General features: G+C 43.3%; 1 protein-coding gene across 1 annotated transcript; it reads right to left on the bottom strand.

Annotated features, from left to right (window-relative positions):
* Positions 1-20023: 20023 nt before the first annotated feature.
* On the bottom strand, positions 20024-25037 carry LOC136633455 (nicotinamide N-methyltransferase-like). The gene is made up of 3 exons (XM_066609208.1): positions 24853-25037; positions 22808-23015; positions 20024-22154 (listed from the first exon to the last, which is right to left on the bottom strand). Exons 1-3 carry the CDS (start codon positions 25001-25003, stop codon positions 21731-21733), a joined length of 783 nt encoding a protein of 260 aa, XP_066465305.1. The 5' UTR covers positions 25004-25037; the 3' UTR covers positions 20024-21730.

Below are 25037 nucleotides of genomic sequence, written 5' to 3'. Positions count from 1 at the left end.
CATGCAAACAGTTCTTTTGACGGATCAGGAACAGCCAAGAAAGGAAAACCAGTGGCACTAGGTGTGTGTACAAGTCCAACAGTACTTGGTGGTGTCTAACAAGGTGGTTCTGGGCATTGTCCCTTTGCACCCTCTCACAAGGGCGAAGCATGGAGTGAGGAGTCCAAAAAGTCCATCAATAAACAAAATGTCCTTCATTTTTCCTTCTCATGGGGGGGGGGGGGCAAAGGTAGGGCGTGAAAAGTCCATTAGTCCCAAAACAAACAACAATTCCTTCAACCTTTACCAAAGTAGGTGCGATCAGCAGGACTCGATAGGGCCCCTCGAGTCCGGGCTCTAGGGTTTCCGGACACGCCTCTTTACGACCACCCAGTTTCCAGGTAGTAGGGAATGAGATCCCTCTAGGTTGTCTGGGCCTGGAATGGGAGAAAAAGACTAGATTCTGGGTTACCATTAGTTGGTCACACAGGTGCTTTACATATCCGGCTACTATGTCATAGCCCTGCTGTAGGACCTGTGGATGATACAGCCCCAATCTTGGCATAGAGCCAAACAACACTTCTTTTAACTTAAGCGTACCATTTAGTCTTTTAACTTTGCCTAAACTCTGCAGGTGTGAAGTGTGTACCTTTGTTTGAGTCAATCACTTCCGGTACCTCGTATCTGCGGATTACCTCATTCATCAGCTCCTGTGCGATTACCTGCTTATTTACTTTGGTAACAGGGTAGGTCTCCGACCTGGAAAGACATCAACAACAACAAGCACGTATTCATACTTCCCAACAAGTGGGAGCTGAGTGTAGTCAATTTGCAATCCCTGAAATGGGTAGAGTGGTCTAGGCAAGTGTTATGTGGCAAATTTACTTCTGCCCTGTTGCTTACGGCAAAGATCATGCAAAATTGGACAAGTGATGATGCAGCAGCTACAGAAAACCCAGGAGCCACCCGTCCTTGTTCAAGCGTCGACATCATTGTTGCTTTGAACGGGGTGCTGGATGAGGCAAGCATCGCCACCATGCTGAAGGAGGTGCTAGAAGGCCTGGAGTACCTGCATAAGAACGGCCAGATCCTCAGGGATGTTAAGGCTGGGAACATCCTCCTGGGTGAAGACAGCTCCGTGCAGATTGCAGATTTCGGCGTCAGCGCGTTTCTAGCCACAGGAGGCAACATCATCAGGAATAAAGTCAGAAAGACCCTTGTGGGCACGCCATGCCGGACGGCACCGGAGGCGACGGAGCAGGCCAGAGGACACGACCTCAAGGCAGACTTCTGGACCCCCGGTAGGTGTGTCTTTCCGTGCATTCGCTGGGCCATCATGGGGCACAGGGACCGTGGTGGGCAAGTTCTGTTGACTGTTCGCCATTCACCGTCCCATTTCTGCTGCTCCCATATTTAGTCCATTTGTCTTTTTCTTCCTTGCTGGCTTGTAACTGTAAAGTCTTTAGCATATCAAAGTCCAAAGTTTGTATCAAAGTCCAAGTTCATATCAAAGTCCAAAGTTATTGTTAAATTCTTCTTTTCTTCTTTTCTTCCACGGCTTAAGGGCCGCTGCCTTTGCTGTGTGGTCTGTGATGGCGTTGCCTCTTGTTTCTCTGCTGTAGGAATTGGTGTGAGCTTTCCACTTTGTCACCGCTGCACCATTCTTAATTGGCTGTCCTGCTGAGGTAACAAGCTGTCTGGCCTTCCATGTTAGGCCGTAGTCATGAGCTATGCCAAAGCATACCGGGAGTCAGTGTAAATGTTTGCTGTCTTACCTTCTACCACTCCACACGCCTCAGTGAGGGCCTGTAACTCCGCTTCCTGTCCTGGGACATGCGGAGGCATTCTGCTTTTAGGACATCTTGTTGCGTGACCACTGCATATCCAGTGTGGAGTCGTCAATCACCCCTGGTACCATCTACAAAAACAACTCAGAATATGCATTATTAACAAGGGCTTTCAGTTAACATAAAGAAGAGACAGTGTCTGCAATTGCATCTTCCTGGACATGTGCCAGGGGGTACTGACGGACCAAGGGGGCTAAGATCTTGTTCCTCTGCGTACGTAAGAGTGAGGACGGGGAGGTGTCGCTTGGTCTGCTGCCATCCGACATAAGGTCGGGTGACCTTCAGACCCGGGGTGTATACGAGCCTCACCGGACGGGTGAAGTTTGATACAACCTCCCAAGGGTCCCATCACGTCAGTTCCCAATATGCTTTCAGGACCTTCCAGCACAAGGAAGCGCGTGAGGTATCGTGACCCTTTAAACATTACCTCAAGCGGTTCAGTTTCTGCCAGCTGAATTGGCACTTCTGAAACCCCTTGCACCGATTACCGCTAGACAATCAGGCTGGTATTCTATTTCAAATAGATCATAACCTTGTTGTAAGAAGGAAAAGAAAAAAATTTTAAAAAATTTAAAAATAGCTGACCTGCAATACCTAGATCACCTATATCTTCTCTCCCCCCCCCCCCCCTTTTGAACTAGGGTACTTAATTGGAAGGGTAACCGAGTTCAAGGTAGTAGCAACAGTGAGAAGAATGAAAAGAGCACATTGTAGCTGGATTTGACGGGCCAGAAATAAGTGCTTGGGTTGCACTTGCGTGTATATGCTCCGGGTGTCATGGGGGGGGGGGGGGGGGTGAGGACCACTAGAGGGGGGGGTTGGTTCAATACCAACTCCGAAGATTTGTTAACCATTGCCTGTACTGCTGCCACCGCACAAACACATGAGGGAGCTCCTCGAGCCACTGGATACAGCTTAGTAGCATCCAGGTGGCCGTGGTTGTCCCCTGTGCTTTTGTGTCAATACTGTCACCTGGCCAGAAAATTCAGTACAGAAAAGAATAAATGATCAGTGGTGAGAGAGGAAAGAATGATTAAAAGGCAATTATAGAGTAGTTGTATAAGAGCGAAAACAAAGTGGACCCATGGGCGGCAGTATGAAAACAAGGCCCAGAAAGGTGCGGAGTTTGGCAGCAGGTGTAAGTACAGGTATGGCCGTCCACACGTTTCTTCTATAGAGCATTCTCAGAAACAGTATAATTGTGACTTGTTGGCAGGCTTCCAAATTATCAGCACGCAGCGCCTACATCACACATTAACTCTCATCCGTTCATGCAGTCAACTCTCATCCAAATATTAGTAAGAGTTCACACAGGACGTAACGCGTATGATGCAACTGTCCTCATCTTGCAAACAAATGCATTCAATCACTCCCACCCCTCCCTGGAATCAGTCAAACCTTAACTGTCTGTAATACTAGAGAAGTATACCAGATTCCACAACAACCACTTTGTAAAACTAATATTTTCCCATGAAAGGAACACACATTTAGCAATTATGCACACGTCCGACCAGTTACAGAACTGACATTTACACAAAGAACAACAAAAACAGTAAGATTCACTGGATTCATTACGGGTTCTGTTCTGTTCAAGCAAGCAGGGCTACTTGTCCAGTGTTCTCCGCTCTAATCTTTGGCCTTGAGAAGCACACATTGTCGTGGCTTTCCTTTGTGGAACCACGGCTTACTCAATTTGGAATGTTTACACCCCTCCATATTAATTCTGAATTGATAATGCGCATAAGAAGTTTTCACACTGACACGAGGTTCAGCATGTATAGCTTCCTCAATTCTAACTTTAATGTTGGGCGTGTAGCCTCTTTTAAGAGTTTAACATCTGGGCAGGTCAAAAGATTACATAGATACAACGTATTGTTTAATTATTGCATAAGCATCTTGCAATTCTTCCATCCTCCGGTCCTCTGTGATTGGCCATCAGGTGGTGGATGAAATGACTGGGTTGTCTTAGGCCCACGTGTGGTTCCTTCGATATAATTGGGTTACATCATGAGTTAGTAATAGCATAGACCTCCCATGTTATTTGCATACGTTTCCAGTAAAATTGCTTGAGTAATTATTGCGGTAGCTGTTTCAGACTGCGGTTGTCCATGTCTGAGTTATACTGTCTTCCAAAGTTGCAAAACAGATGGAAAATGTAACGTGTTTATACTATATATTATCTTGTCAGCGTTTTGAGAACAGAAGTTTCATAAGAGGATGTATTGCATATTGCGTAAATGTAAGAACAGAAGGCAAACATGACATTTGGTTATACAGAATGTTAAATTCACTAATGTCCACTACCAAAGGCTCAAAGTCCAAAATATAGAAATATTGGGTTTCCACTACAGACCCCCCTTGAAACTATCTGTTTCACTAAACTCGCCCTGCTCCGTCCCACCCCCACCGCTGACCCTAGACTCGCATTGTGTTGTACACTGGAGCTACTGCTGTCATGGGGGTATAGGATGGTTCGACATCATCGTATTCTGGATTCATGATGACGACGTTTGCGCTGACAGTGGGCTTTTTGTTGGACCTCGTAGTGAGACAGGTGGACCAGGTAGTCATCAGGGTCGGAATACACTGTATGCAACGACAAACAGAAATTAGGATGACTATAAAGGTGACAAATATAATTAAAGGGGTTGTCCCGAGGCAGCAAGTGGGTCTATACACTTCTGCATGGCCATAATAATGCACTTTGTAATGTACATTGTGCATTAATTATGAGCCATACAGAAGTTATAAAAAGTTTTATACTTACCTGCTTCGTTGCTGGCGTCCTCGTCTCCATGGTGCCGACTAATTTTCGCCCTCCGATGGCCAAATTAGCCGCGCTTGCGCAGTCCGGGTCTTCTTCTTTTCTGAATGGGGCTCCGTGTAGCTCTGTGTAGCTCCGCCCCGTCACGTGCCGATTCCAGCCAATCAGGAGGCTGGAATCGGCAATGGACCGCACAGAAGCCCTGCGGTCCATGAAGACAGAGGATCCCGGCGGCCATCTTCAGCAGGTGAGTATGAAGACGCCGGACCGCCGGGATTCAGGTAAGCGCTGTGCGGGTGGTTTTTTTAACCCCTGCATCGGGGTTGTCTCGCGCCGAACGGGGGGGGGGGGGGGTTTAAAAAAAAACAAACCCCATTTCGGCGCGGGACAACCCCTTTAATAACTTCCTTATCAGAATAACCTCTTGTGTAGAACGTTCTGAAAACTCAGTAGAGTGGCGGTCTTTCACAACTGTCGCTTAGGCTGTAAATGCCCCTCTGATACCTAGGTGTGGGTTCATGGCAATCGGGTCTTTGGTACATGTGGAGGTCTAGGCTACCACCTGGGATCTCGAGGCATTAGGTTAGGAGAGGTGCGACTTTTACTATTTCAGGTAAACACTGCATAACTTGTATAGAACCCCGCCTTCTTGACATTACCTCGATTCATCAACAAGAGTGCAAAGTCAGGACTATCTAATGACTGATCAACATGACTGAATCTTTGTCTTATTAGTAAGTGCATTATCATATATATTAGTCTGGAAGGAAAGAGCTACAAAGGGATTATTCCCACTTCCCTTTCCCAGAGGCAGCAAGGTAACAGGACCAGGGGCGTTGTAACACCGGTATGTTGCGTGGACATAAGCAGAGTGCACTTCCTGAGGAAAACAGACTAAGGTTAGCTCTTTTTGGTTAGTGCGGTCAGCTTCTTAATGGCAACTGCGTCTTTACCCGCGGGTCACGTGTTGTCTGGAATGTAGGTACAAGTCAACCCTATCATCTAACAGACACTCCCTTTTTTGTCTAAAATCGTACCTAGTGCCATTCTATTTTGAAAAGTCATAGTCGAGGTAGGTCCTATTGGTCGACTAGTCCCTATAAGGCGTTTCTAGTATAACTTATAAATCACTTTTAATTGTAATAAACATAATTAATCCAGTCAACATTTTATTTACCATAATAATCAGGAAAATTTTAAAAAACTCGTCAGGTACCCCCCTTGGCTGTCTGATGACGTCAACGTACACGTGTAGGTCAAAACTATCACCAGGAGCCTCTCTTCTCACTCTAGTGTGCTGTTACAATACTAGTAGTGTGCACAGGTACGCATGGATTGGGACTCCCTGATCTTCACCCACACCAATGTCCCTCCTGGAGATAGTCCTGATGGTGAACACGTCCAGGCCGCCTACCCTGACCCTACACTACCTAGTGACAAGACTGGAAAGAGCCCTCGTACCTATGCAGAAAACAAGGGTAGACCAACATGACAGGATAACTACAGAACACAGCAGAGTTGGATCAAGATAGAGTAACTATGGGGGGTAACCTCATTATCCTCAATGTTGTCTGACAGGATGTGGAGGAGCATAAGGGCTTTATTAAGGCACACTCCCCTGTCCACTTACTTCCCAGACATGATGTCACATTATTTCACCTATGAAGTGTGTACCTTTGTTTACCTCATTCGCTTCCGGTACCCTGTATCTGCAGATTACCTCATTCATGAGCTTCTGTGTGGTTATCTGCTCATTTACCTTAGTATCAGGGTGAGCCTCCAACCTGAAAAAGACTCAAGCAACATCAAGCACATATTCATACCCCCCAACAGGTGTGAGCTGAATGTGGTCAAATTGGCAATCCCTGAAATGGGTAGAGTGGTCAAGGCAAGTGTTATATGGCCACCTTACTTCTGTCCGGACTCGCATATGGCAAAGATCATGCTAACTGGACAAATGATGCAGCAGCTACAGAGAACCTAGGTGTCACCCATTCTTGTTCAGTGTCGACGTCATCGCCGCTTTTGATTCTGTGTACCAGTTGGGCCATCATGGGGGACAGGGACCTCTGTAGGCGATTTCTGTTGATTGTTCGCCATACGCCGTCCTGTTCTGTTGCTCCCGTCTTTTAGCCCATTTGCTTTCCTTCCTCGTTGACTTGTAACTGTAAAGTCCTTGACATATCAAAGTCTTTATCAAAGTCCAAAGTTTTTATCAAAGTCCAAAGTCTTTATCAAAGTCCAAAGTCTTTGTCACTGACTCATGCTGTCAGTATCTATTCTTTCTTCCACGGTTTGAGGGCCGCTGCCTTTGCTGTGTTGTCGGCGAGGGTGTCACCTCTCGCTTCTCCATTGTAGAAATCGGTGTGAATTCTCCATTGCCAGGTAGTAGTAGTAGGGTTTCCATGAGACTCTGCACCGCTGCACCATTCTTAATTGGCTGTCCTACTGAGATAACAAGCTGTCTGGCCCTCCATATTGGGCCATAATCATGAGCTATGCCAAATGCATTCCAGGAGTCAGTGTAAAGAGTTGCCGTCTTACCTTCTACCACTCCACACGCCTCAGTGAGGGCCTCCGGTTTCGCTTCTTGCCCTGAGACATGCGGAGGCAGAGCTTCTGCGTTTAGGACATCTTGTTATGTGACCTCTGCATATCTGGTTCGGAATCATCAATCCTCACCCTGATACCATCTACAAAAGAAAACTCAAAATATGCATCATTAACAGTGTATTCTAATAACAGTTTTTGTCAGAATTTTGCTGCACAGAATCTTAAAAAACTTAAAAAAATAGCTGATCTGTCATACTCAGATCACCTATGCCTCACCTCCCCCGTTTGAACCGGAATACCTGATTAAAAGAAGAGTAGCCGAGTTCAAGGTATTACAACATTGGGAAGAAATATTGGGGGAGGCATGGAAAGGGCACATTGTAGCCGGATCTAATAGGCCAGAGATAAGTGCTTGGGTTGCACTTGCATGAGTATGTTCTGGGTGTCATTTGGGGTGTGGACCACTAGGGGGTAGTCCAATACCAACTTAGAAGATTTGTCAGCCATTGCCTGTACTGCTGCCACCGCACAAGCAGATGAGGGAGCTCCTCGAGTCACTGGATTTAACCTCATGGAGTAGTATCCCAGTGGCCGTGGTCGTCCTCCATGCTTTTGTGTCAATACTGTCGTATGGGTGGCAGTATGAAACAAGGCCCAGAAAGGTGCGGAATTTGGCAACAGTGTATGTACCGGTATGGCCTGCAGAACTTGGTTAGTCTTTGGGGGCCTCCAGGCCTTACCGCCTTCTGCAAGAGAAATTAACAGTGAAATTGTGGCCGGTTGGCAGTTTTTCCAAAGCATCAGCACACAGCACGTAACATGCGTGGCTGACCCTTTTTAAACTAGGGGGATACTGTTTGACCCAGGGGTGTGTATCTGGGTCTCGTATATATTATCATGGTGGGTATATTCAATTTCCCTATGCCTGTCTTGTGGGTGTCAGGAACCGTGGAAAGCTGAGTTTGAGACAGGAGAAAAAAACAAAACTTTTTCTTCTGGCTATCTATGATTCTTACCCCCTCCTTGGATAAGAGACGTGTTCTTGCATCATCTAGCTCCACCCCTCTGAATTTGGCTAATCACTTACTTCCTTATTCTGTCATTCAAGGTTGGCAGTGCTTGGATACACATCACAACCCAATAAAGATAAAGTCTTATGCATCACACAATTACATTTTACAAATTACGGGTCAATCTGCCCCGTTCCTCCTGTGGATACCTGGCCTTATCGTTACCTGCTTGTTTCCCATTCCTTGGCTTCTCTGCAGTTTCTCTTACTCCCTGTAGTTTATTTATTTATTTTATATTGTCTGCGAATGTACTTTACTGGTGCTGGGACGTTGTCAGGACTAGTAACTTCCTCTTTTTAAAATCTCTCGCTCCCGTGACAGCCTAGCGACAGGATTACAAGGGAGAACGTGGCTAATTTTTACTTTTACAACAGTTATTGTCCCAGACTTCCGGCGACCGGGCAGATGCAGTCTTAGATGCCGGGCATCTCCATTTGATTGGTAATGTTCTGCAATTCTTCCTATTTACTAAACTGTTATATTGAACGCTGGTGTCTTTGGCGTGTGTTAATACAGACGCCATTTCAGCCCACCTTCTCTTCCTCTTTCTGACACTTAGGGAAATTCTAACGTCTAATGCATAAATTACATATATTATGTTGTAACTTTACTGTCACAGCGGTGACCACCTAACATTGTATGTGGTTACAATTGAATTGGGGACTTGGCAAACATAGATGTATTTTCTTGTGGGCATGATGGGCTACGCAGTCTGTTACAGTTTGTATTCTTAAGAGCCCCCTCAGGATGTGAGTGGCATATAACTTTTTACATTTGTGTGACGGATCTATAACAAGGATTAGATTACATAACAAGCCATCCGCAGTAGTTTTAACATCCAACAGTAGTTATTTATTACAGCACAGGAATTGCTTCACTTCTATTAAGAGTTATGGCACTTCCTCTTTTTAAATGAAGTTAGCAGCCTTTTTTTTTTTCCTCTAAACACATTCAGTTAACCCTTTTTTATACATTCACTTACGGGCACAAGCCTATACTTTCAACGTTTAACAATTCAACAGCAACACAGTCTAGTAGTCTGTCTTACTAGAAGGGATCCAATAATGAACATGCAACCTACAAAGTCCAAACCCACAGCGCGCCGCTGTGTACGGTGCATTAATCTTGGCTATAACCCAGCCAATGCATTCTCATTGCTAACAATCCCTTCTTACAGTTGAGCAGGACTGATACTAATTCTATACAACAGACAAACAGACTATTTCTATATAACAACTCAGCAGGATTAGCTCTACACAACAGACAAGCACACTAACTTTATATAAAAGACAGGTAGGACACACAGGAAGATTGCTTCATTAATCAATGATAACTTGACTCTCCACCCCTTCCACACTTTTCTGGAGGGTGTAAGAATTGACCTCGGTACAATGTTTGTTGCCTTTCAATTTCAATCATGGCTGCCAGATTTATGATTATAGAAGTCTCCTCAGACGCCAGACACAATATGCCCCGCCCTAGAGTCTCTAGCATTTCTGTCACTACACAGTTTATTAATCTACCCTCAGACGGAGGGATCCACTCGTGGCCATTTAAACGATAAACAAATATTTGTGGACCACCATCCTCAAACAGTGGACCGTAACCACAGCGGTGGGCGGGGTAGGGATTATTCTGACTACAGATCTCCCATCCGAGGGTACTTTTCGTCAATAACAATCCTTTTTGGCAATTTGGGCAAGACATGGGTGGTATACCCACACAATTAGACAGACAAATAGACGGAGCACCAGTACGGCTGGTTTAGTCTAAACTGCCCCTCGGGATACTGTCTGGCAGCCCCTCTCTCCTAGGTCTCTTACCAGACTCTAACGGAGCAGCGGTGCCTGTCCAGACGTTTGACCGTTTCCTGACTCTAAGGTTTTAGACACCAAACCTGACCCGAGCAGGACCACCTAGTCAAACTACCCCGACAGGTCCCCTTACTCTAAGGTTTTAGACACCAAACCTGACCCGAGCAAGGGGCCCCTGTACAGGGTCTTCCTCCCCCTTAAAGCAATTCACTGACCTTGCCAACCGACCAGTACTCTCAAAACGACAGGCATGTAAACATTCCTTTATATCTTATGACAGGTTCTTATCGAGTGATCGAGACTTAAAAGTACCTGTCGTGCAGTTCCAAATCGTTCGGCCTTGACACGGCACATAGGCGAGCCTGGACTTAGCCACACAGGTATAGATAATTAATTTATCTTACCGTGTTCTGATGATATTTTGGGCCCACCAAGTCCAAGGTCGCATATGTCCGTGTCTTCTGTCCGCACTCTATGGAACCTATCGATCACTCCCCGTACGGGCCACCAGCTGTCGTGGCTTTCCTTTGTGGAACCACGGCTTACTCAATTTGGAATGTTTACACCCCTCCATATTAATTCTGAATTGATAATGCGCATAAGAAGTTTTCACACTGACACGAGGTTCAGCATGTATAGCTTCCTCAATTCTAACTTTAATGTTGGGCGTGTAGCCTCTTTTAAGAGTTTAACATCTGGGCAGGTCAAAAGATTACATAGATACAACGTATTGTTTAATTATTGGATAAGCATCTTGCAATTCTTCCATCCTCCGGTCCTCTGTGATTGGCCATCAGGTGGTGGATGAAATGACTGGGTTGTCTTAGGCCCACGTGTGGTTCCTTCGATATAATTGGGTTACATCATGAGTTAGTAATAGCATAGACCTCCCATGTTATTTGCATACGTTTCCAGTAAAATTGCTTGAGTAATTATTGCGGTAGCTGTTTCAGACTGCGGTTGTCCATGTCTGAGTTATACTGTCTTCCAAAGTTGCAAAACAGATGGAAAATGTAACGTGTTTATACTATATATTATCTTGTCAGCGTTTTGAGAACAGAAGTTTCATAAGAGGATGTATTGCATATTGCGTAAATGTAAGAACAGAAGGCAAGCATGACATTTGGTTATACAGAATGTTAAATTCACTAATGTCCACTACCAAAGGCTCAAAGTCAAATCTCACTATACCCCCCTTTCGGAGACAATGGGGGGGCAACTTGCAGCTGCGGCTTTTCACAAGAAGCACACATTAACCCTCTATCTCTCTTATATTCTTCCATTTTCAAAACCATACAATTCACACAATACATTCAACGTCTGTCTTTCTTCTATGACTTTGAATTTTTCATCTCTCTCTGGAACAGAACAATAACTAAGATTTTTAGAAAACAGCCAGAATATCCAGGCTCCAAACCACACCAATCATTAGCAGCAACAAGAGAAAACTAATATTTCTCTGCACAGACTATCAAACCCAGACGGCAGAGGAATAGTTAAACACATAAAAGAAAGTACAAAGAAGACTAAACGTATAGATTACATAACATGAAGACATACAGACAATATTGGTTATTTGACACATAATTATCCACAGATTCTGCATGAACTTGCTTTATGTCCCAAAGGAACACAAACTATAAAAGAATTCCCTTTTTCTGATAATTACCGTATCTACACGTGCCTTACTCCATTTATCTAACATACGTTACCCAACTTTGGCTTATCTCTGAATCTTTTTAAGACTTGTTGGTCTCAGATTCCCAAAATTCTAACTGGCTTTTCTCAACAACTTGCTAGATCCTCTCCTCACGGCTAACTTGCTTTGTCTGTCCTTTGTTATTTCTCTAGCTGTTTCCGTATAGGCATACTCCTTGCCTTGAACGTTTCTACTATTTCACATGAATTTTTGAGACAGGATTTGTAGCCCCAGTGTCTATAAGGAAGGGCACTTCCTCACTTCATATGGAAGCAGGCTCAAAAGTCTGAGTGCCTCTATCCTTTGTTTCCACGGTAGGGATACTGGGGCGGGATCGCCGGGGCTTATGAAAGCAATCCCTGGCCAGGTGGCCTATCTTGCCGTAATTATAACACTTGCGTGTTCCTCTATGGAGTCTGTCCCGGAGCTGAACCTTCCCCTCCTGGTTGCTATAGTATTTAACCGCCACTGCGGGGCGCTCCTCATCCATAGCAAACCCTACTGCCTTTTTATACAAGTCTCTGGGCTTGGCTTGTCGCCAGTCGGGGGTACACGCTTTTATTTTATCTGCCAATGATGGGCCAATGCCTTGCATGAACGCTTCACACATCATTGGGTAGTACACTTCATCTGCACAGAGGGTGAGACCCATGTCTCTAGCCTTTGTTTCTATTCTGCCAAAATAGCATTCAACGGTTTCATTCTTTTCCTGTTTACACATAGTTAAAGCTGTTTGTTTTTGTAAGGGGTTTTGTTGTCCGCACCTGGGACAATCCCAATAAGGTTTTTCTCTTTGGGGCTCTTGTGGCGGATTTACAGCGGTACAACTCTGATACTCAGGAAGAATTCCAGAGCTGTTTGCGGTTGGTAAGATCGGGTGCATTCTGGCTGGATCAGGCACCGGGGGTGCATACACAAGTATGCCCTCATTCCACGGTTCACAATCCCACCGTTCTACGTTTACCTTTCTACTATATTTGATTATGGCCTTTATTCCTTTATCTAGACTGACGTCTTTGATAGCTTTCATGTGTTTTGTTCCGTACTGCCGCCAGAACTCATAGTTAAAAGTTCCTGCTCTTTTAAGCCCTATCAGCTTGTAGACTTTACGGGCTTGCCTATAAATGTCCTCCCCCTCTCTCTCCCTAATTATCTCAATAGGGATCAAGAAAGTCTTAGACTGTCCGGACCCCATACTAATAATTGGACTTGCCGTTTTTGATTTACCACAATCACGGAGTAGTGAGGATGTACAAAACGTCCTCTGGGTAAATCTGGCGGTCGCAATGACCTTTTAGTCCCTTCTGCCAGATACGCGGCTGGCAGGACACGAATGTTCACTATGGACTTGATGTCCTCTGTTTCTACCTCAGTCCTTCGGGTAGATCAGGACAGTCCCTTCTGCCAGGTACGCGGCTGGCAGGACACGTATGTTCACTTATTAGTAGACCTTTTATGGAGAGAGAGGAGACCACGGCTCGCCTCTATACGTGGCTTTTGTAATCTTATAACAAATTACAGCTAGGAAAATGAGTGCGGCAGTTAAAGTACAACAAAAAGCTATCAGTTTGTGAGGGTATATATATATATTGCCATATGTGTTTTTTATGCTTTTATACCTATATGCAAGTTTTATTCAATTCCAAATGAAAAAAACTTATATGTCGCCTTACATCAGATATTTCAAGAGAGATGTTCTAGAAATTCAGAGAAAACCACCGAACCAGACATGAAGGACGCATGTACTTGGCTGTTTTCCCAGAAGCCCATATCAAGATGTTCAAATGTACATAACTTTCACTGTCTTAGGCCGAAATCCGGACTTCTTAGAATAGAATGGGTGATTCTTTGTACTGGAGTTAATTGAATACGTGATTTTCTGTACGTAAGCCAGAGGCGCCAGTATCAAGATAATGACTGTTGTATGACTTTCACTGTCTCAGTCCGCAAATCCGGACTGCCCATATATGGTTATAAGCCCATCACCCCTTGGTGGTGAGGGAGCAGAATGTATAAGATCTCATGTAATCTGTAATAAAGCACGGCGGCGACGTCGACGTCAGCCGAGACCCATGTCCCGTGTGAGAAACTATACCAGACCTCTGTGTGGTGTCTATTCTTACGGCCGGCAACGGGGCAAGTGGGGTGGGCCCGATTGGTGTTGCACTTAGAAATTTTAACCCTGATAAATGGCACCCGAACGTGCGGCGGTAAAATCAGAGCTTACAGCGCAATTCACCCGGATCCACGCCACTGAGGAACCGTCCTGCTGCAAACCGAGCCTGATCAACTCACAAGAACTCCAGGTAAGGCCAGTATATATTTATGTTGTGTTTTATACTGCGAGTCTTGCAGCAGGACTGACTATCTGTGGTTTGTGACCGGACGGGTTGGGTTAAGAGTTCTACACGGTAACTCGTGTGGGCTCCGGGTTTGGCGTCATGGACCACTGACCGTGATATGCGCACCAATGGCTCACCCAGAAACTAGTCTGTAGTCTATTTGTTGTTGAAGTCCGTAGCGTTTTAGCGATAGTGGAGATTGTTTGATTGTTTGTTGTATCTGCAGAATTTTTTTTTCTCTTACTTTTCATTTGGTCTCACAGACGAAGGAACCCTCCGTTTGAGTTTATTTAGTCGTTAATGGTTTAGAGGAGAGGGAAGCACTCTGTGAGACAGGTCCCATTGACGAAGGAACCCTCCGTTTTAGGTTAGTTTAGTAGTTAATGGTTTAGCTGAGGAGAGGGATGTACTCTTTGGGACTGGTTCCATAAGAAGAAGATGCCTTCGGTTGTATTGCCATATATTAGGGGCTGACAATTCGGGTCAGAAGGATTCACTCTATGGAGCGTGTTATTATTATTATTATTATTGTTGATGTTCTAATATGCGTAAGATCTTATTAAAGAAGATAAAGCCCCTCAAGGGCTGCCGCCGTGTGGATGAATCTGTAAAATGTAAGAAAACTCTAATGAAAATGTGTGACACCGACCCGCACGGCAGATTACAAAATGGTGTCTGGGAGGAGGTCTTTAGGACCCAGAGGTGCCTTGAAAGATCAAGGTTTGCTAGAAGAAGAGAGAGAGACAGTCAGAGAAAGTATGTACACATTATTTGTTTAAGAAAGTATCCGTAAGTGAAATGTTGAAAAGTACAGTAAGTGATGAAGAGGGCGTCAGGAGAGTGTCTATTGAAGGTTATATTGGCAGTTAGGTAGGGGAGAGAAATAAGGGGAGCAAGCAAGTCGATAAGTAAGTTACAATGCACGTGATTGGTTGGCAAAGAGAGAAAAAAATGTGTATAATACAAGATAGATAATAGATAATATGTATAATCCATACTAGGTGGATATATGTGTGTATATATGTATACTGTATGTGCAAATAGTTAACAGCTTGCTTGTAGGGGAGAAGAGTCTGTTGACATGTAGCTGCGACTCTGTGTAGCCTTCCAAGGTCAGGAAGATAACAGCGAGAGAGAAAATGCAATAACAACCTTGGTTAATATCTTGGCTTGCTTGCAATGAATTGAAATGAATTTAATTAGTTATACTGTCTTAGTAGGCAGGGAAATATAGTAATTTCTAATGTATATTATTACTTATACAGGGGTTGAAAATGAATATTGCAAGGTCCCAGGATATGTGTTAATTATGATTTCAAAATGCAGGCAATAGTTTAAGCTAAAACTTATTCAGTCTGTTTCATATTCGTGGAGAGATAACAGTCAGGGTCACAAGGGGGGCTGAAAAATACCCAGAGATTCTAAAACACTTCAGCGTTTAATACAGCATATAATAGCTTCAGTAAATAAGAAATATAGAATATTACAGTCACTCAGCAAACTTTTTCACATAATTTGTCATAAATAGCGCTCATTCACAATCTCACCTCAATAGAATTATGTACTTTATAAAATTAAAAGCACTCACCTCGGTGTTTTTCAGCTGATGTATGTATGTTTGTCAAACTTTTTTTTTGTCCGTGCATCTGTGTGTACTGGTACACCTTCAAGGGGGGTGACGGAGCAGACTTGAGAGCATGGATGGATGAGAGTTAGTGACCCGTGTTCAAGCTGCGGTGGGCTGCGTGGAATGTGTGATGCAGGTAATGACTGGGGATAGAAGTCCTCCCCATGCATGGGACTTTGCTTGGTTGTGATGTGGATGCTTGGACTGTTAAGCTGAAATTAAGCTGAGAAGACGGACGCACGGAGCCAATATCGAAGGGGTGGAGCTATATGATGTAATAGTACGTAATAATGTTTCATCCCTCCTCTTGCACGAGGGAGGGGGTGAGGATTTTGAGCAGCTAGTTTTTTTTTGTTTTGTTTTGGTTTTTTTCTCCTGTCTGAAATTTGATAAAGATATTGCAGGCAGGAACAGACTAATAATGAATTCACTTAAAGGGATATCACATTTCAAATATTAGTAGAGGTTTTGTAGATTATTCTGCCCCGGTGTAACTCATGTTTCTGCTATTGGTGTTAACATTTTACAGGCCTTATCTGCATCCATCAAATCTTTTTACAATGTTGTACTAACTTAAACCCGGCTACTATTGTTCCAATTGAGTACCCTGGTTTAAAGGGGGGGAGGAGAAGGCATAGGTGATCCAGGTATTGCAAGTCAGCCATTTTAGGTATTGCAAGTCAGCCATTTTAGGTATTGCCAGTCAGCCATTTTAGGTATTGCAAATCAGCCATTTTTAAATTTTTTTGCAAGTCATTTTTAAATTTCTAAATTTTTTGCAACAAGATTCTAATCTTTTTGAAATAGAATATCAGCCTGATTGTCTAGCAGTGATGCAACAAGAAAATTTAAGTTTTAAAAAGTTACTGAAAGCCCTTGTTAATAATGCATATTTTGAGTTGTTTTTTATAGATGGTACCCAGGGTGATTGACGACTCCACACTGGATATACAGTGGTTACACAACAAGATGTCCTAAAAAGCAGAATGCCTCCGCATGTCGCAGTACAAGAAGCGGAACTAAAAGCACTCACGGAGGCGTGTAGAGTGGCAGAAGGTAAGACGGCAAACATTTACACTGACTCCCGGTATGCATTTGGCATAGCTCATGATTACGGCCCAAAATGGAAGGCCAGACAGTTTTTTACCACAGCAGGACAGCCAATTAAGAATGTTGCAGCGGTGCAGAGTCTCATGGAGGCCCTACATCTACCTGACAAGGTGGAAAGCTCACACCAATTCCTACACCGGAGAAGCAAGAGGCAACGCCATCACAGACCACACAGCAAAAGCAGCGGCCCTCAAGCCGTGGAACAAAAAGAAGAAAAGAAGAATTTGATAATAACTTTGGACTTTGACTACTTTGATATGAACTTGGACTTTGATAAAAATCTTGGACTTTGATATGAACTTGGACTTTGATTATAACTTTGGACTTTGACTAAAACTACAAATGGACTAAAAAGGGACGGCGTATGGTGAACAGTCAACAGAACTTGCTTACCATAGTCCCTGTGCCCCATGATGGCCCAGCTGACGCATGGAAAGACGCACCTCTCAAAGCAGTAATGATGTCGATGCTTGAACGACGACGGGTGGCTCCTTGGTTTTCTGTAGCTGCTGCATCATTTGTCCAATTTTGCATGATCTTTGCCGTAAAGCAACAGGGCAGAAGTAAATTTGCCACATCACGCTTGCCTAGACCACTCTACCCATTTCAGGGATTGCAAATTGGCTACACTCAGCTCCCACTTGTTGGGAAGCATGAATATGTGCTTGTTGTTGATTTCTTTTCAGGTTGGAGACGTACTCTGTTACCAAAGTAAATAAGCAGGTAACCGCACAGAAGCTCATGAATGAGGTAATCCGCAGATACGGGGTACCGGAAGTGATTGAGTCAAACAAAGGTACACACTTCACAGGTGAAATAATGCAATACATCATGTCTGTTTGGGTATATTCTAGGTTTTTCATACACCCTACCATCCGCGGAGTAGGGGGAAAGTAGATACAAAAGACAATAGTGAAAATGGGTTAAATTTGAATTGAGTGTCTTCTATTAGTTTTTCTTTTTCTTAGGAGGGTACATGCCACAGTAGCAGAGTTTGGGAAATGATTTTCTTGTTAATTTTGTCATAGGTCTCTCCAAGGAATTGTTAGTAATGTATTCTGTAGTCTCTGCTTTTATCCCAGGTCCTACAGATGAGTGTCACAATCTGAAACCAGGTGACAGGGTCTATGTGAAAAAGTTGAGAGAGAAACCCGGTTTGAATGTCCTTACCAGATGTTGTTCACCACCCCAACTGCAGTCAAGCTCGAAGGAAAGCCCACTTGGATCCACACTTCGCACTGAAAAAACTAATGATCCTGCATATCCTTTACATGCTATGATGTGGTACAATTCCTCTAACACACCTTTGACTACTGTACACTAGCCCCCTGTTTCAGAACAAATTAATACAATCAAATGTACAATCAATATGAATCCTACACTGAGGGTGAGAATCCAACACCGCATCGTGCTAAGAGAGAAGTTGACGCTACAGGTGGTAACTTTAATCCACATGTATACATAGATGCAATAGGAGTGCCAAGGAGGGTGCGAGATTAATTTAATTCTAGAGATCAGGTTAAAGCAGTTTTTGAGTCCTTATTTGCTTTTGTCACTGTTAATAATAATGTAGATTGGATGAATTATATCTTTTACAATCAGCAGAGGTTTGTAAACTACACTAGAGATGCTTTGAAAGGGTTAGCTGACCAGTTAGGGCCCACTGCATCCATGGCCCTAGAGTGGCCCTGGATATGATTTTAGCAGAAAGAGGTTGGGTATGTAATTTTCTGTATGTGTATTATCCCTTTGATCAAAGAGTATGAGTATGAGTAATGTGACACCAACATTTCCCTTGTTTGAAAAAGATGAAGAGCCAGTTCCGATAATGCCAACCAGGTACGTTACCAGAAGAATGGAGAGATGGACTAGTACTGTGCCACCCCGGTCTCATAAGATGGACTGTCAGGGGACTTCCCATTTGCCTAGGGAAAGTGCAGAAGACCTTAGGTTCCGGCGAGGGCACACCCTGTGGGGTGTTAACTTGTACAGATAGAGGGTATGGATGCCCGGAAATAAGCCCAGGGAATCCATGGCCTCCTTCTGAGGTGAGGTAGGGATCCCTCCCCTTTAGGAGTAGGGACTTACGGGCAGTGGAGAAACCCTGACGCAAGGGAGAGACGACCGAGGAAGAGTGCAAAGTCTGATGCTTGATCTCCATATTAAGTTTTTTAGGGGGGTTTGTGAGGGTATATATATATATTGCCATATGTGTTTTTTTATGCTTTTATACCTATATGCAAGTTTTATTCAATTCCAAATGAAAAAAACTTATATGTCGCCTTACATCAGATATTTCAAGAGAGATGTTCTAGAAATTCAGAGAAAACCACCGAACCAGACATGAAGGACGCATGTACTTGGCTGTTTTCCCAGAAGCCCATATCAAGATGTTCAAATGTACATAACTTTCACTGTCTTAGGCCGAAATCCGGACTTCTTAGAATAGAATGGGTGATTCTTTGTACTGGAGTTAATTGAATACGTGATTTTCTGTACGTAAGCCAGAGGCGCCAGTATCAAGATAATGACTGTTGTATGACTTTCACTGTCTCAGTCCGCAAATCCGGACTGCCCATATATGGTTATAAGCCCATCACCCCTTGGTGGTGAGGGGGCAGAATGTATAAGATCTCATGTAATCTGTAATAAAGCACGGCGGCGACGTCGACGTCAGCCGAGAGCCATGTCCCGTGTGAGAAACTATACCAGACCTCTGTGTGGTGTCTATTCTTACGGCCGGCAACGGGGCAAGTGGGGTGGGCCCAATTGGTGTTGCACTTAGAAATTTTAACCCTGATAAGTTCAATGCTTGCAGCAGACAGCATGGCAATATACACATGTGGGTTCTTCCGTCTAGCACGGTTACCAAGAACACCGTAAATAACAGGCAGAAGTATCCTATAAACATGCAGCAACAAACCGTTCTGTCGACACGTGACTTTGAAGACAGGGGAACTCAGATCTAGGGCGGTAAGTCAAGGGCTTACCTTACACCGGTGTTTTGTAGATCTGGGGTCCCGTGGCCTCTGGTCCAGCTGGTCGGCAGGCAGGGTTGTCAGATATCGGCTGCAGGTAAGGAGTTAAATTCTGGCCCTCGTTGGTCGCCAAGTAATGTGGGGGGTCATAAACCGACCGTTGAGCTGATGCTGTCTGCTTCCGAATTGGTCTTTAGAGGTGAGTACTCAGACGACACAAATGGACAGCCACATGCAAGATGGGATTGCCATGAGTGAAGTAAGTGTTTATTCAGAGTTACAGAAGATATAGGAAAGGTTTGCTGACGTATTGATTTGATTACTGCGCATGCCCCAGGCATGCCCAAGGCTACATAACATCTGCAGATTTTAATTAACAATACACATCTTTCAAAGACGTCTCCTACATGAACAATACATCAATGTCCGGTGACAACTGTATCAAAACAAAATGTTCTTGGACGCTTCTTACTAGAAGGGAGTGAGCTTTCTCAAGGAAAGAAGACATGGGAGAGAGAAAGCTGATAAGACATATGGGAACATGTTCAGGGTCATTATAATTGGGATCTAACATCTTTCTAGGTAAAAGTTGAAATTAATACAGATACATGTATTAAAGCAAAGAAGCAAAGAGATACAAAATGGAGTCGCTGTAGTCTATTATTAAAGCGTCGGCCCTTACACGTATAAGCTTAAACCTTTAGCAGAAGAAGACGCAAATTATAAACACATAAGTATTCTGTGAAATACACTTATCAATTTAAAGGCATAAACCTGAATTAGCCCCTCACAGGTTCCTTGGGGTACCAGATGTTAGGAGATATGTTTCTCTGCATACGGTACATGTTAAGTGTAGCATACCATGATTTTCATAGCAAATTCAACAAAGCAACCTTTTGTATGCTGTTATATGAAGACAGAGGCACACAACCATATAGCAGAGCAGAGTCTTTATACACCTCTTTGTTGGAAAAGTTATGATTTTATATAAAATATAATAAGTGATTGAGCCCTGAGGATGAGCAAAGGTTCACGATGAATGGGGTCATTAATTTTTTTATATGCATTTTCATTTCTTGAATTTCAGACATATGAGGATTTTACGGCTCATACATCAAGATTCAGAATCATGTAGTAAGTAGGCAAGACATCCTGATCTCCTCAAGGAAAATACACAGTTCAAAGCTAAATATTTACCTTTATCACCATATTGATGTAATGCAGATGATCATATGAGATCTCAGGGCTATTCTCAGTCCAAATAAAGTTTCCAAACACAAAGTTTTAATAACATCAAACTAACCAATTGTTTAAAGGGAACCTTTTACCAAACTAACTTACGGGGCTGTTAGGGCAGGTGACAGAGATTTTCATCCGCATCACAGACTCCGGTGGCAGGTACCTCAGAATGCACAAAGAGGCCAAGTAAAAAAAAGTACATCACCCCCCAGCCCCCTTTACCTGCAAAGGGAATCCGTGACCACAATTATGCTGCTCTGTCATAGAGCAGCATCAATAGTCACACACGCTGATTCCGGCAGTATGTCTGTAATTTGTAAATATCCTATAGCTTAATTATAGCAGCATGCTACCACCACTATTAAACAGTATAGAAGTGTATTCATGATATGCAGGCTTCTCCCACTGCACAGTGATAGCTTTCTCCCTATGCGCAGTAAAAGGGAGAAGGCTGTCAATCAGTTGCTGGAGGGTGGGGGAGCTTACATTTCATGAATACATTGGACTCTTACTATACGGGCATCATACTGCAATGATGAAACTATAAGTTTAAATTAAACTATTGCAGACACCTATAGGCACATTAATAGAATTGTCTATGAATTCTGTAGGAGAGTGAGATCATACAGGAAGCCCCGGTTTGATTATTAAATTCTATTTGAAAGATTTACATATGAATTACTAACTGGCAGACTTAATTTTAAGTTTCTACTTCTCCTTGTGGGCGACAATGAATATGGTGCCCTTAGTGTCACAAAGGTCACTCACAACTTTTGACTCCATAACCTTACAGCAATCAATAACAAAGCCTTCTCCAACTAGAGCTTTCCTGGCCAAATCCTCATCATATCTGAGAACATGGATCTTGTCTTTACCGACTGTGAAATAGGTTGCATTTAAAGTCCCAATTAATATGATATGTCCTCCAGGTTTCAGCAGCCTTGAGAACTTCCCAAGACATCTCCTGAAATCATCATGGTCTTTGCTGATAACATCTAGAAGCCAAGCGCTGATAATACAGTCGGCTGGTGGGAGGTCCAGCGGTTCTATTATATTTTCTTTCTCGAAGTCATATTTCATAACATGTTGAATTGCTGATCTCATTTTTTCTTCTTTGTCCTGTAACTGCTCTCTGAAAGAAATGGGAAAAATGAGGAAAGTCATTATCCCACTGACATCACTATGGGCATTACAGCTCAGCAGTTACCACTATATATCAGTAATCTGTAGATTGTTGGCTCCCAGTGCGGGTAGAAAGACTTGAAGTCAACCAAGACCGGAGTACAAAGTGTCAGGCTTATATTTCTAACTATAGACTAGCATTACAAATGTATTGGGCCTATTCTGTCCAGTATATTTATTAATGTCCTGGTAGAGGGGCTGCACAGTAAAACAGCAATATTTGCAGATGAAACAAAACTATGTGAAGTAATTAACACAAAAGAGGACAGTGTACAATTGCAAATGGATCTGGATGAATTGGGAGTTTGGGCAGAAAAGTGGCAAATGAGGTTTAACACTGCTAAGTGTAAGGTTATACATATGGGCAGGAAAAAAGGCCACCAGCGCAGACTAAATGGGAAACCACTGGGCAAACCTGACATGACAAAGGACGTGGAGACTTTAATTAACAGTAAACTTAACTGCAGCAACAAGTGTCAGGTAGCTGCTGCCAAGTCAAATAGCCTCATGGGTGCATTAAAAGAGATATAGGAGCACATTTGTACTGCAGCAATGATGACAATGACAGCAGGTTTTCTCCTAATAGTTGATCCATTATTTCACCTCTTTCCCTCTGTGTCTACATGAAGCTGTGTGGCATGGCCCCAATGAAATGCTCCGGTCCGTGTGTCCAGCCATCTTTTCAGCTCCAGGATGCATCTGTCAGTGGCCTTCAGCACTATAATGTGTTTGAAAAACTCACAGGCCGCATACAAATGATGAATCATGGGACCAACGCTGAGGTCAACCAAGATCTCTCCTCTAATGAGACCTGTAAGAATAAATGGCAGATATTGAAGCATCTACAGTCATATGTTAGACCCTCATACATAGCTAGCTCCACGTATATGTGGGACTACAGAGTCACTGTGGTCTCCCCTTATGCCTTAACTTATTTCATTCACCCACTTTACTATACACTAAATAGCACAAGTGATGCTTTTTGTGTTTTTTTTTAATGTATATTCATTAACATTACGTAAATATGCTTTCCTTTAATTTCTACCAAACAAAACATGAATAGTCAACTGTACCATCAGCAAAGGTTGGGATTTTCAGACCATGGAGGGAATTACCTATTCGATGGAATCCTTGCTAGAGACAATGGGAACCTTACAATGGCAGGAAAGCATATGTTTATCAGGCACCTTGCTGCTCTCATCAGGAGAGCTTTAAACTATAACAATATGAGAAGGGAAATGAAAGGCCAGGAAACAATATACAGCTAATGAATACAACTGTGTACCTTGCTATTAAAAGTGGAAAGGAAAAATAAATGGTAAAAATTCAAAAGGAAAGCAGAGGAGCAAGAGACCCCGATCACAAACTAACATGTTTTTATACAAATGCACAGAGCATGGGAAACAAACAAGAATTAAAGCTTCTAACACAAGAGAAGAGAAATATAATGTCATTGACATCACGGAAACTTGGTGGCGTGATACACATGATTATTCCAAGGCTTTAAGGATACTACTTATTTATAAGACACAGACCTAATAAGAATGGAGGAGGTGTTGCATTTTATGTTATGAAAGCCTATATCTCCACACAGATCTTAGCTTCAGAGAAAAGCCGTTCTGTAGATGGTGTTTGGGTAGGAATACATGGCAGGAACAACAGAAAGTGCCATTGTAAACATTTTCTTTAGGGCTCCTGGACAAGCAGAAGATATGGATGAGCTGTTTCTACATCAGATGGCCACGTTCTCAAAAAAGTAGGACTAAGGCCCATTTAGACGGGATGAATGTCTGGCATACTCGCTCTCATGCTGCTCACTGTCGCTGGCTCACAGCAGGGTAGCGGGATATTTCTTTCCTCGGGCACCCCTGTTCCTCTCCATTGACTTAACATAGTGGCCATTCAGTAGTGAATGGCTGCTATTTACACTGAACGATGATCATTCAGCTCATCGTCCATCCTTTTTGCTGCATAAATTATGGATGATCATCATTTAGTGTATATAGCAGCCGCTCAGTATTGAATATCCGCTATGTTAAGTCAATGGAGAGGGGCGAAGGAGTGCGAGGAGTGAAATATCCTACAGCCTCTCTGTCAACCTGTTGGCCTTTCTGTCAGAGAGCCTGTGATACTAGCTTCCGTGCAATAGCACGGGAGCGAGTGTAAGCGGGGAACGAGTATTGGTCATCGTCCCGCAGCATAATTGTGGTCACGGATTCCCTTTACAGGTAAAGGGAGCTGGGTGATGTACTTTTTTTACTTGGCCTCTCTGCGTATCCTGAGGTACCTGCCCCCGGACTCTGTGATGTCTGTCACATTTCCTAAGATTCGTTACATCTAAATAGGCCTCCAGTGATCATGGGAGATTTTAATTATCCAGACATTTGTTGAAAATCTCTTACAGCCAAAACGATTAGGTTCAACAAATTCATTAACCTCTCTTGCTGACAACTATCTCTTCCAAGAGGTACAAGAGCTCTGCTCCTAACCCTACTGTATGTTACTTTAGGCACAGAGTGATATTGATAATAAGATACAGTTGTGTTGTAGGGATGAATATAGCTCCATAATAAAAGTAGGAAAAAGTAAAGTAAATAAACGGACTAGGAAAAATATATAATAATAGTTAAACATAGAAAGATACATACCAGCTGTGAACGTTTTTGTAAGATTTTCAATGGGGAATTTCAAGGTCTCCTCTGCAAAGACCATTTCAGGTTTATCTGAAAAGTATATCTCCAGATATTGTCTGGAATCAAAGCCATCTACATGATAGAGCTTACAGGCAGAGGACTCCATTGTCTAACCTTCACAGTCTGATAAGTAAGGACTG

Source organism: Eleutherodactylus coqui, chromosome 6, assembly GCF_035609145.1.
Source record: "Eleutherodactylus coqui strain aEleCoq1 chromosome 6, aEleCoq1.hap1, whole genome shotgun sequence".
In the NCBI taxonomy this organism is placed as follows: Eukaryota; Metazoa; Chordata; class Amphibia; order Anura; family Eleutherodactylidae; genus Eleutherodactylus; species Eleutherodactylus coqui.
This window is presented reverse-complemented; position numbering and strand designations above follow the sequence as displayed.

What these genes read in the sequence shown, in the direction of transcription:
- LOC136633455 (XM_066609208.1), bottom strand. Translation starts at nt 25,003, where the DNA reads ATGGAGTCCTCTGCCTGTAAGCTCTATCATGTAGATGGCTTTGATTCC. An exon ending in TACAAAAACGTTCACAGCTG is followed by an intron (nt 23,016 to 24,852) that starts GTATGTATCTTT and finishes TTATTCTTACAG; the next exon opens with GTCTCATTAGAGGAGAGATC. An exon ending in GTAGACACAGAGGGAAAGAG is followed by an intron (nt 22,155 to 22,807) that starts GTGAAATAATGG and finishes CATTTCTTTCAG; the next exon opens with AGAGCAGTTACAGGACAAAG.